The sequence below is a fragment of the Myotis myotis genome, unplaced genomic scaffold, assembly GCF_014108235.1.
Source record: "Myotis myotis isolate mMyoMyo1 unplaced genomic scaffold, mMyoMyo1.p scaffold_m19_p_6, whole genome shotgun sequence".
Lineage (NCBI taxonomy): Eukaryota > Metazoa > Chordata > Mammalia > Chiroptera > Vespertilionidae > Myotis > Myotis myotis.
The window spans coordinates 56,174,935-56,189,254 of NW_023416368.1; the positions used below are offsets into that span (position 1 = coordinate 56,174,935).

At 32.6% G+C, this 14,320-nt stretch overlaps 1 protein-coding gene across 8 annotated transcripts in view; it reads right to left on the bottom strand.

The window, feature by feature from the left end:
- LRBA (LPS responsive beige-like anchor protein) overlaps positions 1 to 14,320 on the bottom strand; it is a 559,344-nt gene that overhangs the window by 234,887 nt on the left and 310,137 nt on the right. For 6 of the 8 annotated variants that reach the window (XM_036315411.1, XM_036315409.1, XM_036315412.1 and 3 more), the window contains one exon: positions 7,266 to 7,426. In XM_036315411.1, the coding sequence (XP_036171304.1) occupies positions 7,266 to 7,426 (161 nt within the window). The remainder of the gene's footprint in view (positions 1 to 7,265; positions 7,427 to 14,320) is intronic. The other 2 variants (XM_036315413.1, XM_036315414.1) reach the window with 1 other exon arrangement.

Here is a 14,320-nt window from a genome sequence, read left to right on the forward strand (position 1 = left end):
GCCACTCATAAAGCTCTAGCAGTTCTTAGAGGCTGTGTTCTCTTCCTCTTAACTCCACCCTCCCTCCTTCCTTCACCTTGCCCTTGCCCCACCCCCCGCACCCCACCCGCACCCCCACTTCAGTCCTTAGACAAATATCCAAGAGCAAGGCAATGTGGAAACTAAGTGGAGGCTCAAACACTACCTCCTCCCTGTGTTTAAACTAAAGGGCTAAGACACCCCGGGGGCAAACATAACAGAGAGCCTGGGATGAGAGGCATCTGGGCAAAGAGCCTCATGCTGCCTGAGCTGCAGCAGCCTGTGGAGAGCAGCAGACTCGAAGGCACTGTGACAGGCTGCTCCTGGACGCGAGGCAAAGGAGGGAGAGCTTGCAGAAAATCCGAGGAGTGAAGAAGCAGCTCTGCGAGCACCTACAGCCAACAATGGAACCACAGACAGAAGCTGAGGTGCAGCCAAAAGGAGAAACACTGATACTCAAAATACTGACTTCAAAACCCCAAGTGCCTCCAGAGAGACTCTGCTGCTTTGAGGAGCTTTCTCCCTAGGAAATACATAAAAGCAGATATTAACTGCTGGATTCTGATTTTTAAAAGCTCATTGTGTCACGTAAGGGAAAGTTTAGCATCCTCCTTCCATCCCTGGTTTCCAGCTAGGGAAATCCCAGAGGCAAAGCACCTGATCTGCCCAGGCAGCAGCTATTGATATGGAAATCAGATGGACGGGTTTTTTTGCTCCACTGCAGTTTCTGCCCAGGCATAAGGCCCAAAACCCACAAAGGATAAAGCCCTCAATTTGCAATAACATGACTAATATTTATCTGTCATTTATGCCAATAGTTAAACTATATGTATGTTACCTGGTTAACCTGAGAAATCAAAGGTTCGTTGAGATGAATAGGCAAGGTTATGGATAACTTTAAAAGGTATAAGTTTATTTTTATCATTTATTGTGAATTCACCATGTATCATACAATATGTATGGCACTACCATACAATATGTATGGCACTACTTAAAAGAACATAGGTGCCTTCTATTAAATAACGAAGTTATGGAAAAAAAAGCTTTCATTATTTAGCTCTGAATACCCTCTTATAGGTAAGTAAAATCTTATTTTCCTATGCTGCACACATATGAAGGTCTCAATAAATATTTGGAAAACAATTTAAGAATCCATTTTAAATGGCTTTATATTTTTAAAAGCTACAAAGAAATATACCCAAACCCAATACTTTTAAAGAACATAGCAGTATATGTTTTTATATCATTGCTTATATTTCAAGTATTTGTTTCCTTACTTTGAAATCATAAACACTGCCCTTAAGTCCAAACAAGACCTTTTTCAATTTACTATCAATTTTACTAAAAATAAATTGGTCACCGATAAATACAAGAGAAATCACCATTTTCTAGATTTTCTTATAAAGTACGTTACAACAAATTAACAACTACCAGTCAGATTTTAGTACAAAATCAGCATGTTACGTTCTCACTTCCTGGATTTAAATTCCTTCTTCTAAGCAGAAATAATAATAATGCTAATATTAAACAACACTTATCATGTGTCAGGGAGTGTTCAAAGCACTTTACATATTTAACTCATTTAATTACCATAAACCTCTTCTATTTCTCCTTTTCAGATGAATAAACAGGTTCAGAGAAGGAACACAGCTACTGAGAAGTAGAATTAGGAGTCTGTGGCCCCAGAATCTGGGCTCTTAACCACTATACAAATATTAATGCATATGTGACTTACTGATTATCTTACTAATTCTTACATTTCTCATAGTGCATTTTAAAAGGGGAGGTCAGAATTATAACAAAAAAAGTAAATAATAAAAAAATGTTCATTTCCAAACCTAGATCTGATGAACATATGACAAACACATCAAAAACAACTAAATTCAACACCTTGCTCATTACTTCTCTGATTAGTGCCATACATGTTGCAAAGTGTGCCAAGCCTATTTGGGGGGGGAAAAAAAGAGAGATAGAAAAACCCCTTTAATCTGCAAACATTTACGAAAAAAAAAATTAGAGAAGCCAGTGGCAATATAAAATAGCTCAGTAAATAAATTCACATTTACTTAAATGACCATTAAATATAATTTTTTATCCCTTGCAACTGGAATTTAAAATTTTTTAAATGTTTTCATCATGCTGACATATTAAAACACAGAAACTTCTGAATTAAATAAAATTTTATGAAAAGAAGTTTAAAGTATTATAGGCCTACTATACGCATACAAACACGCACTTTTTATTTATTTACTTATTTTTACAAGCTCAGATTCTGGAATTGTTCAACCTCAACTGAAAAACCTCTTGTCATGGAAAATATGCAGCTTACTGATATTTAGAATGGTTTTCCTGTAATTAACTCCCCCTTGAGGATTTTAAGTTAGCAGCAGTAAAATTACCAACAGTACTCTAATACACACCACATGCGCTGGCATTCAATTCTCAATGGTCTAATAGCTTTCTGCAAAAGAACTTTTTTTTTTCAAAATTAGAACAAAAATGCTCCAAACATAAAATAAAAGATAATTATCATGTTTATGTGCTGGGAAAAGTATATTTTTAACTTTTGTTTGCCTTATACTCAATCAACCATCGAAGTAAGTATCAACTCTTTTGATGTGAGTATATTCTACACTTTATAAAAGTTTCATTGAATGAAGTCAGAACATATTTTTGGTTCAGTTTTAAAGCTTGATTCGGATCTTTTTCTGGCTAATCAAATTACTGCCAAAGATGGTAACTATTTAAATTTTTATATCACTATTACCAGATCGCCTTCATCTAATCTTACATTTTACTCTGGTTTAATATCCTAACTTAATAACTAGAGTACAATTGTTACATAAATTGGATAAATTTGTCAAAAATGCATTCTTTGAATCATGACTTTAGATTCGTTACAATTTTAGTATATGTGCTGCCAAAGCGAGCACAATGACTTTAGATTCACTGAAGCTAAGAGCAATGAGAGGAATCAGAGAGAAGCTGGTCCTCAACATGTAAAGTTCAGGTTCTTCAGAGCTAGCACTGGACATGAGTTGATTGATCCATTCAACACAGGCTAGGTAAGTAAAATTAAAACAGAATAAAAACATGGAAAACTGTTCCACCTATGATATAAATCTCCTTTTAAAAGTCCACTGCACAGTGAACTAGTAATCAATAATCCATATTGCAGTAAAAGTTTAAACATTAAGACTTACCATTTTATTTTTTAAAAATTACTGCTGAAATAGCAGTGACCTCAAATGTACATAAAATAAATATGGGAATCCAATTAGTGTGATGTGAAGTACATAGCATAACTATTTATTCTGAACAGAACAAAATAGAATATCTTATACACAACTATTTTCCTAAAATAATTCCACTTTATATAGTTTGTGCAGTTTCCAAAGGGTACCAAGTAAAGATGATTTACCCTAGGAAAAATTGGTGGAACTACAAAGAATGATGAGGAGAACAAACCAAGTTCATCTCCTAATAATCCCAGGTTCCCTGAAAGTGTTAGACAGAGAACCTAATAGATGTTGAATCGTAAAAAGAAAGAAACAGTGTCTGGTATTATTGAAGTTATGAGAGAATGGTATCATTTAGGACCTTTACATCCCTACAAAACCAGATGAGGTACTTGTATCATTCTATATGATTACAACATATTGTTTAAACTATGTTAAATCCTCCTCATATATTTCTATTAACATGCACAGCCCTACAAAATAAAAATGTCTTAAATTCAATAGGATTCTACTGCTAAATTCTTTCAGTGTTTGAATTAAACCCAATCTTTCTACCATTTGAAACATGTTTCATGTGGCTTTAATTTGAATATAAAATGCCCATTATATTTAACAATAGATTTTAGAAAACAGCATAGCACAATGGTAAAAAAAAAAAAAAAAAAAAAATCTGATTAGTCATCGGTTAACCTGGGCTCAATCATACATTTGCCAAGAATTATCTTGGCCTTTTCAAAATTTCTGTTTCCTTTTCTGTAAAGAATAAAGTTAAGACTAAACTTTACTTAAGTTCTTTCCAAATCTAAAATGCTGTGGTAATAAATAACTGATAAGCTGGGCTCTGAGCATTAGGAGAATGTTACAAATCATTACAACTCATTTCTAATAAAAATTAAACCTATAAAATGGAAGAAAATGCCCTGAAGAATCAAATATCCACATCTGCTTGCTGCTGCTAATTTCCATAAAGAATATTTAATCATAGAAGGAAGTATTGGTTTTAATTTTAAAATATGACTCAGTTTCTGCAAAGTTAAAGAAATCTCCCATTATAAAGTGACTTTTATAAATAACCACTTTGGAGGGTCTCTCTTTGAAAAATTACCTAAAGCCCTTTTCCCCAAGCCAGTTAATGTGAACTTGGGAAGGGCAATTAAATTGTCAGAATTAAAAAATTTGTTTTTAACTAGAAGGTAGCCAGAAGTAGAGTCATGGGGCTAGTATTGATCGCCCGAACAGAGAACATCACTCTTCAGGTATTTACTCTGCCACCTTTACACCAGAGGCTTTCCTTCAAATCAAATCAATCCATAAAAAAGATGGCTCTTACTACTAAAATACATAACAAATCTCCAATGGCATTTCTATTTAGATGCCGTCATTTAATAAAGATAATATAATTTATTATGTTTTAAGATACTGCATTTTCAAAATGTCCTGTCTCCTTAGTTAAATAAATTATAAAAAAGTAAGAAGTTATAAAACCGAGACATTAGCCAGTAATATCTATTTTAAATATTCAAATTCCACATGAGAGCATAGTATTTATCCATGCTAAATTCTGTAATTTCAACTGCTTTTTGATCATATTGTTTTATTTTGCATTCTTGACTCTTACTATGTTTATTTTCATTAGCTTTCTGTTGTTATTAAATTAGGAATAAAAAACAAAGACTTATAATTAACACAAAATTAAAAATGAATGTCAACTATAAGATACTTTAAAAATATTTTAAAATTAAGCTCTTTGCTTACATAACATATTAGCATAAATTATGATATCAAACAATATTATAGCACAATCCATGTGCTGAGTTCCAAAATTGTCTAATATTTCTTTATTATTTAAAATAAAAGTGACATACAAAGTATGATTAGAGTTTCTATCTTTTTCAAAAAATGTTATGTTAAATATGACATATCTTCTTAATTGGAAGACCACTGAAGAATTTCCTATACATTTAATTAGTTTTTTAAAATATACATTTCAGATTTAAATTTTTGTTTTTTATCTTTTCAGAGCCTTTTAAGTATTAATGTAAAGTGTTACCAAGTAGAAGGAAAACTGCATAAAATGATTAAATATACTTCTCTCTCTCAATGTGAAAGTACATAATAAAATACAGATAAGTAATTAATATTATATTAATCTTTCAATTACTATTTAGACCATTAGAGTGAAAACTCCTTCTATATAGGATTTAAAACGTCATCATTAAATGATAGTAAGCATTTCTAATACCTTTTTTAAATCAGCCTTAGTATTAAAAAAGTTGTCATGATAATTATTTTAAAATGTAGAATTCAACAATAAAATATAAATTGATTCATTATGAGGAAGCTTATAGTCCCCAAAATGGCTAAATATACTATTTTTGAAAAAATAGATTTTAATAAGCTCTGTAATTAAATATATTCCACAGATTTTAAAGTCAGTTACTGATATTTCAGATAAAAAGACTAACAGTTTGCCTCTGTGCGATTTTAGAAAACAATCCCTTTCTCCAGATATAAAAGAAAAAATTTTCATAAAAGCATCTTATTTTCATTCATTGACTGCAGAACTCACAACTCAATGTGAAATATCAGTTAAGAAGACAGAAAAATACTTATTAAATTTTAAGTGCACATGGTAACAACTGTTTGACTGAAAAGGCTAAAACCACAAAAAGGCTGATTTTTCAATAAAAGGGTCATTAACCAAAAACAAAAAAATAAAAACAGTAAAGAAGTGTGTGTGTGTGTGTGTGTGTGTGTGTGTATGTATGTGAGTGTGTGAAATCTCTAAAACCACATAAAAAGTCCATGAACCTTAAAAGCAAAAGTGGCCTAATTAATTCTACATCTTATTTCTCCTTCTCCACCTCCTGCAGTTGAAGATGTAGGGCTCTGAGACTATTATTGCTTTTAGATCACTTTGTTATTGACTAGTCTCTGTATGATCATTTATTTTAAAGGACTGATGTCACATTTGGTGTTATATCTGATGACATATTGTGGACATTTTCTTCCAGAAATGGCTCTTTAAGGCTGAGTGCAAGAGGTTAAGCTGCCTGACTGAGACCAAATCTAAGACCACAGACTTTTAATCTAAATTCTCAATATCCTTATTTATGTAAGTTAACATGTATTTTGTATACTGGACACTATCGTTTAACCATAAGCTGCTGCCTATTAAACTAATCCCTCCCATAAGAGAAAATAACACTATTTCTTAACTTATTAAAAAAAATAGCCAATTTTTATTTTATAAATCAATGTAATTTTACTATGGAGAGGGACATTTTCTTCCTTAATCAATATATCTTAATAGACTTTCAAAAATTATAAAATATTAAGTGAAACCATATGTCCAAAGAGAATAAATTATCAAACGCAAACGACTTTTTCAGTTTTTCCAATTTGCTCATCAGGCTTCTACCTAAACTGAATCATAGTGATATGCATTATATCAAAAGAGGAAAAGTGTTTTGTTAAGCTCTGATAAGAAGATGATGCAGAACAGGAACGTTTGAAAATAATGCCTATTCTCTTCTTCCAGGAGTCATTTGTCACAACCACCTACAAATCAAGGCTCAGAATGTATCTAGCCACTTGGACATTTATTACCACATCTCTCACTTCATAACCTCATGCTAAAATACCCTGGTTGAGGGAAAACCATAGGCACACAACAGAACCTGGAAACCTATTTGGTTTGTAAATGCTGTCTTTCTGTTATTCATGGATTTAAGGCAGGCTTCCTGGATTAATCCACTCAAAGCTGAATGTGTCATTTAAAAGGAGAAATATTTTATCCTCCTGCTCTGAAACAAAGGGTCTATATTAAGTAAGTTTTGCATGTGAACATAATAAATAAATATACTAGACACCATAATTTAATAGGACTCTACACTAACTATAAAAAATGTAACTTCTCTTTCTGGGGTAACTAGGAAATGTGGTGTTGGACCATTTTACAATGCCTTGTAATAATGAAGGTATGCTCTTCATTACCAAGTACTGTACCTGCTGCTACTGGCAAGGAGTGGTTTATGCACTGACCATGTTCCACGGCTGTTTTTAGTGTCGCTTCAGGATGTGTCGATCCTAGAGGGTTACGCACAAATCGTCGCCGGCGCCGCAAGTCATCTTCCCAGTAGTCAAGGCGCCAGAACTCACGAGGACGACTACAATGAAACAGAGAAGCCACATATGTTAGCAATTATCAAACAGCGTGGTAGCACTGAATTTCTGCATAAAGCTCTCCTTGTTTGCTCTGCCTTTTTTTTTTCTCCCTTTCCTCTTAATTCTCCCTCCACCTCACACTCCCCTTTCTGCAATCTTTAACTTAGGTATGTCCTTGAAAATAACAATATCACCTTCCAGTCTAAGGAACTCCTTTTCCTTTTTCTTGGAAGGTGAAATGAGCACTAAATACATCATTTTGAAATGAATTGCTGACAGTGTGATCAGTTTCCCCACACTCTAGTGGCATGTGCTCTGATTTCAGCCTCATTTCAGCCTCAGCAGGGCACCTTTCTCTGTGGCTGCATTTATAAACCAGAATAGGGAAAAGGCTATTATAAATATGGTATAGCATTACCTATATTAATCAAAGTCTGTCCCCCTTCATTTTTCTTCCTAATTTGTGCCTTTTTGCACAAGGTCAGTAAATCATACCATGAATTCTTGGTCCAGAAAGTGTTAACTTTAATGAATATCTCAGTTACATGGTTATGTATGTGATAATAAAATATTACTCTGTTTAGATGTGCAGGAATTTAATTAAAATAATCTCTTAAAATATTCATTACATTTAGCCCCTGAGGCTTAGAACAACACAAGAAAATGCATTTCTTTTCCATTTACTGTTTTTAAATAAACCATTCCTATAGAGTGAAATAGCAATCTATTTTCAAGCAAATCAGATTGGATTTCTGTTTTATGTAGTCTGTTTTTATATTTAATTAAAAACTACATGCTATATGATGTGCAATAATTGCTATATCAAAAGCATACTTTTGGAAATGTATTTTTTTAAAGGGTTCACTCAATTCAAGTTCTATATTTTCCCCAATTATGTAGATGTTGTACATGGCAATGTATAAATGTCAACTTTCTCTCCTATTAACTAATTGTGATCTAACATGCTGGAAAATATTTTATAAAGAAAACACTAATAATAAGGAAAAAAAATCTCTGCAGAATGTATTTATTCACTAAAGATACACAGCATGAAAACCTATGGGTCTCGATAATGAAATTTTTAAAATTCATAATCAAAATTTCTGCAAGGAATGTCTAGTACAAAATAAAATCTCACTTGTGTTTCATGAGCTAATAAAATTGTACCTGTCAGCTTTGACAAATTAGTAGTCTTGACCAATTGACAGTCCCAAAATACCCACATAAAAGTTACCCGTTTTGATGTTTTAAAGATGGTACAAAATTCAAAAGATTTATAAATAAGTACTTAATTAAAAATTATCCCAAATTAATAAAAGCATAGGTAACGAACAGTATATTATTTAAAGAAAATATTTATTTTTTTAAATAATAGGAATAGGAATATTTTTTTAAAAATAGGAATCCATGCTCTTTTCTGAGAATGCTGGATAGACACGAACACCAAAGATTTCCTTTGTTGATTTGATCATGCATAAAGAGGAGATATAATGCAATCAAAATGGAGTGCCAAAGAGTGTAAGAATTAAAGACCTCAAAAGAAAAATTAAAAAACTCTTTTATCCTTCTTTGTTATTTTGCTGTTTAAATTTTAAATGAAAACTAATGTTATCATTTAAAAATAAATAAGGAATACCTACAAAATATACACACAAGCAAAAGACAACAGTTGTTTGATCTCAATTAATGAAACAAAATTTTCCTTAGGTGAGAGGGGAAAAGGCACACAGATGGCTCTGTGCTTGGCTTTGATAGTCATGGAGCTTGGATAGCCACTTCATCATTCTGCCTACCTACATTTATCTGTTAAAATTATTATCAAATATCAGCCAGGATGCAGTCGTGAATCACAAGCTGCTCCTCGTCTTCAGGGGAATGATACAATGAGGGTCTATTCATCAGTGCGGCAATCGGCACAAGTAATTAGTTCCCTAGACTGAGATCCCCTACAAGGCCTATTTCAGTCAGCACCACAAACATATGACCATGTAAAGCTAATGAAAGCTGCTAAAATTTGTTAACCTTTTCTGCCATCAATCCTTCTAATATTCCATGCTTCAGTATTATGCAAAGGTGGTAAATTATTAATTCGTCATTCATCCATCCTTCTGAATTTTGAATCAAATTAAACGATGTCATTCTTCTTGATAACAATTAAAATTATAAGAGCTGCTATTACAAAATTATTACTAAATTAGGTAACAACAGATTGTAGTATAATGCATGAGAGTGAAGTCAAACTGAAGGCTAATAAAGTGTGTGTAGTGGTTTTGTCATACAGTAGAAAAAAATAGAGGAATTACAAAATCACCCACAAATTATCAAGTAACTCAAAGACAGCATGTATAAGAATAATAACCAAAATTAGAAGCAAGCAGAACTATAATATGTATGTCTGTGCTCTTTGACACTAACAAAAATGGTCACGATGATGACATTTGGCTGCAACAAAAGCCCCAACACATCAGGTCTGAGAATTTGTTTGCATAGTAAAAAAATGTTTAAGATAAGGTTTAGTTGCACTAACTATATATTTCTGTCTTCAAATGTAAATATTTTACCAAAACTAAAAAATACTTAGATATAACCCAAACAGAATGAAGAACTTTATACCTCAACATAATCTGTACAATAAGCGATATCCTCAGACTATATTTTCCATACAAGTCATCTACTTCCTGTACAACGCTTTAAAGTAATCTGAAGACAAAGCGAACACCACTTATTTCAGATCACAAATCTAGAATGAATTACAAAAATCACCTAGAGAGACCAACACTTTCAATGTATTTTTGAGAATCTCTCCATATAAAAGCACTGTGCTAGGTGACATAGGATGAAACCCCCAGAGAAGTTACTCATAATGGAATACTTATTGGCCTCATCTGAAACAATAGCATTTATCACCCAATTTCTGTTGGTGAGAGTAACACATGTTCTTTGGACAGAAGTCCTACTCATTTTTTCAGATGAGGGTAATTACAAGCATGTTTAAAGTCACTTACATAGTAACAAAACTGGGCCTAAGAGTGCAATGTTTTGTTCTCTCCACCATAACTCCCTCCAACAACTTCTACATTCAGTATATAAAATTCTATCTCCCCAAAAAGAGGCATGATTTGTCATTTGAGAAAAGATCAGAAAGGAGAATGTGTAGTTTTCAATTATCAACATACTGTAACTTCTGATCATCCACATAAAGATTTCACTCTCATTTAAGAAATATTGCCATCCCCTCCCCCAAAAGCCCCTGCTAGGAGAAGCAGGATAAAAAAATGGCAAACTTGGCATATTGACGGAACTTTTTCCCCATAAGGTTATGAATTAACAAAACAAATTATTGTATTTTTTAGAGTTACTACCATAGTATGGTTAGTAAAATTAACAGGACTCCAAGTATTCAAACAGATGGTGGAACAAAACAAGCATGGATGAGGAATCATTTATTCTGAGGCCTTACAAATATGTCTAGGTCACTATATAGTATACCTCTACCTCTCTATATATGTATCTACTCCCCAAAATTATATTAATAGTACATGATGCCAATATCCACAAACTTCATCTTTATCCATTTCCACTAATAACTAAAACTAAGATCACAAAAATGATTGAAATTAAGGATGTGAGCCTGAGATCTATAAAATCTAGAAATAAAGCCTTTCCTATAAAAGGGGCTACAATTAGGTCCCCTATCAATACACAGCCTCCAAGTCTCAAATCTTTGACTAATAGGAATACATGTGTCTTTGAAAGTTGAGGATGATACTGAAATTAAATGTTCTAACTTTTATTTCACATGTTTGGCCTAATGTCAAAATCTGAGATTAAAATTACAAGGTAGTTCTAATTGTCTTTTTCTAATTATAAATCATCTAATTATCTTTATAAATGTAAATATTTTACATTTATGTGTTTGTATACACACATCTTTACATATCACTACAATCTATACAGAAAAGAATACAAAATGATGCCATTTTATATACACAAAATATATATTTTCTGTTCAACAAACACAGAATTGGATAGACTACTGAAATAACTCTTAGAAGAAAACATAACTCAAGCATCGATAGCAATTTATTCCCTTTCCTAGGCCCACTGTGGTTAGTGAATTGGTCAGGCAAAACAAATGAATAAGAACAGGAAAAATGAAAATCAGTTTGAAAAGGTGAAAGTATTTAAAAGAGAGAATCAAGCCGTGGGGAGGTGGCTCAGTTGGATGGAGCATTGTCCCATACATCAAAAGATTGCGAGTTCAATCCCCAACTAATAGATGTTTCTCTCTCTTCATCTCTTTCTCTCTCTCTCCTTTCCTCCCTCTTTAAAATCAATTTTGAAAAAAATACACATATATCCTCAGGTGAGAGTTAAAAACAAACCACATAGAGAATCAATAACTAAGGTATGACCCACATTCTTCCTCTAATAGTTGAATGATTCAACCAAAAATAATCTACTATTTTCTACACGTAAATTATAGATTTTTTTAAAGTTCATTTTTCCTCAAAGAAAGTATGATAAGCCAGTTAACAAAGTATGAATAGATAAATATTGAAACAGAACTCTAAACTACTTTCTAATAACAATGATTGACACTTTCTTTACCTTGAGCCAGATGCTAGGGATATAAAGACTATTAAGATATTGTCCCTAATTAAGAAGCACAAATGTGGCACACTAGTTAAGAGTGTTGGCCTGCAGACAGATGGGTTTCAGGTTCAATGCCCAGTCAAGGGCAAGTACCTGGGATGTAGGTTCGATCCCCGGTCCAGGTCAGGGCACATAGGGAAGGCAGCCAATCAATGTTCTTTCACATTGATGTTTTCTCTGTGTGTCTCTCTCTCTCTCCCTCCTATTCTTTCTCTCTTTCTCCTACCCTCCCTCCCTCCCCTCATCCAATACTCCTTCCCTCCCCCTTCCAGTCTCTAAAAATATCCTCAGGTGATAAATTAATTAATTAATAGTACAAACTGGTAGTTACAAAATAGTCACTGGGATGTAAAATACACATAGGAAATATAGTCAGTAATATTGTAATAACTATGTGTAATGCCATGTGGGTATTAGATTTATAGGGGAAATACTTCTTAAGTTATATAAATGTCTAAATACTATTCTGCACACCTGAAACTAATATAGTACTAAATGACAACTGTAATTGAAAAATAAAAAATAAAGACTTCAAAAAAAGATACTGTCACTGACCTGGTGGACAAAACAAATGTGAAAATAAATAATAAGAATTCAAAAAAACATGTATGATAGAGCAGAACTTTATTAAGTGGCTATTAAACTGCACAATTCCAGGGAACATGGTTCAAATCAAAATGTGTGTAAGTGGCACTTCTGGAGTTGTACAATGCTTGGCTTGCATTGCTATATGAAGGCTGTGTGAGAACAATAGGGTGCTATGAGAATGCCTATATTTTTCCCTCTCCATACAATGCTCATGCTCTTCTCTCTGACAGTTAAATCTAATCTTGGAGATAGGAACCTGAACAAGGTACTTCCAATGCTATCAGTAGCAGTCACATGGTCAGTACTTATTCCTCTGCTACAGGAAAAGGTGTTCAGACCAGGGAACAGATATGGTTGTCAAAAAACAGGCAAAACTCAAAATGTAGAATAAAACAATCAAAAACAAAAGAAAAACATTAACATTTATTTCAATGAAGTCATGAAGTTCATATTACTTTAAGGAAGATTACTTTCTTGATAGTGTATTAAAGTAAAACAATGCTAATTACTGAAATCAGTGATAGTAATATAAGTATTCCAGTAATCCCACTAATTCTATAGCCTAAATATATTGGCACTTGTTATTCAAATAAGCCAGATATATATACATCTCTCTTCTCAATGGCTTTAGTGTCATTTTAATGTGATTTGGATCTACATCAATAAAAGAATGCTAGTTTTTAAAAAAGAATTGTCACAAAGAAATTATATTAGAAAAATTTTCCATTTTCCACCTTACCCACTTTCTTGTGACAATACCTAATATTTATGACCTTACAAAAGCCAGTAATAAATTCTTTTGACCACAGAAAGTTCTAAATCCTAAAAAAGTTTAGTGCTTCATATTTATTCTTAAATTGTTATATTACCTGTTTTAATAACTCCTGTATCTGGCTAGCTTCTATTTTCATATTTTTAGGTTAAAAATGAATGCTAGACATTACAACTAAAATAAATAGTAACCTCTAAAAAAAATTAAACATTTTCAGTGCATTGTCAGCTAGAAGACAAAAGTGCTTAAGTTCTACAGGGGTTTCACTTTCTGCATAAATCCTGGTGAAATAATGTTCAGGTACTACAGGGTATCATACAACATAAAATAATGCTTTATCTCACAAACTGAATTCTACAGTGCCGTCATGCAGATAGGCAGAAAAAAATATTAACTAAAACCTCTGTTTACCAAGTACCAACTATATGTCAAAGGCAGGTGATCTATGGACTGTGCTGTCTTAATGAAATGAAAGCAAAACCGTTCAAATGTATGGATTCCAGGGGAAGAGATATGTTTTACAGCAGAATTCTTTCTTTATTGAGGCCTGACATAGGGATCTGATATTAAGTTGAGTCACTAAAGCATCGTTATATTACTTATGTAAAATAATATTTTATGTAGTTATGAATATTTGCATGGTACTATTCAGTGCATTTCCTCATTTGCTTTTAGAGGCATGTAGATACCCATCATCAATTAGCTGTTACTTTGTGTATTTTATAAAAATACAATTTAAAAAAAAAAATTAATTATTCGAAAAATAATCCCAAGCTTTTCCTAGTTGCTATTAGCCTGTTAACCATTTTCTTATTCAGTCAGCATTTTTACCAGTAAGCAAAGTTATGAGAAAATAAATATATAGTGTTAATTGTACTAC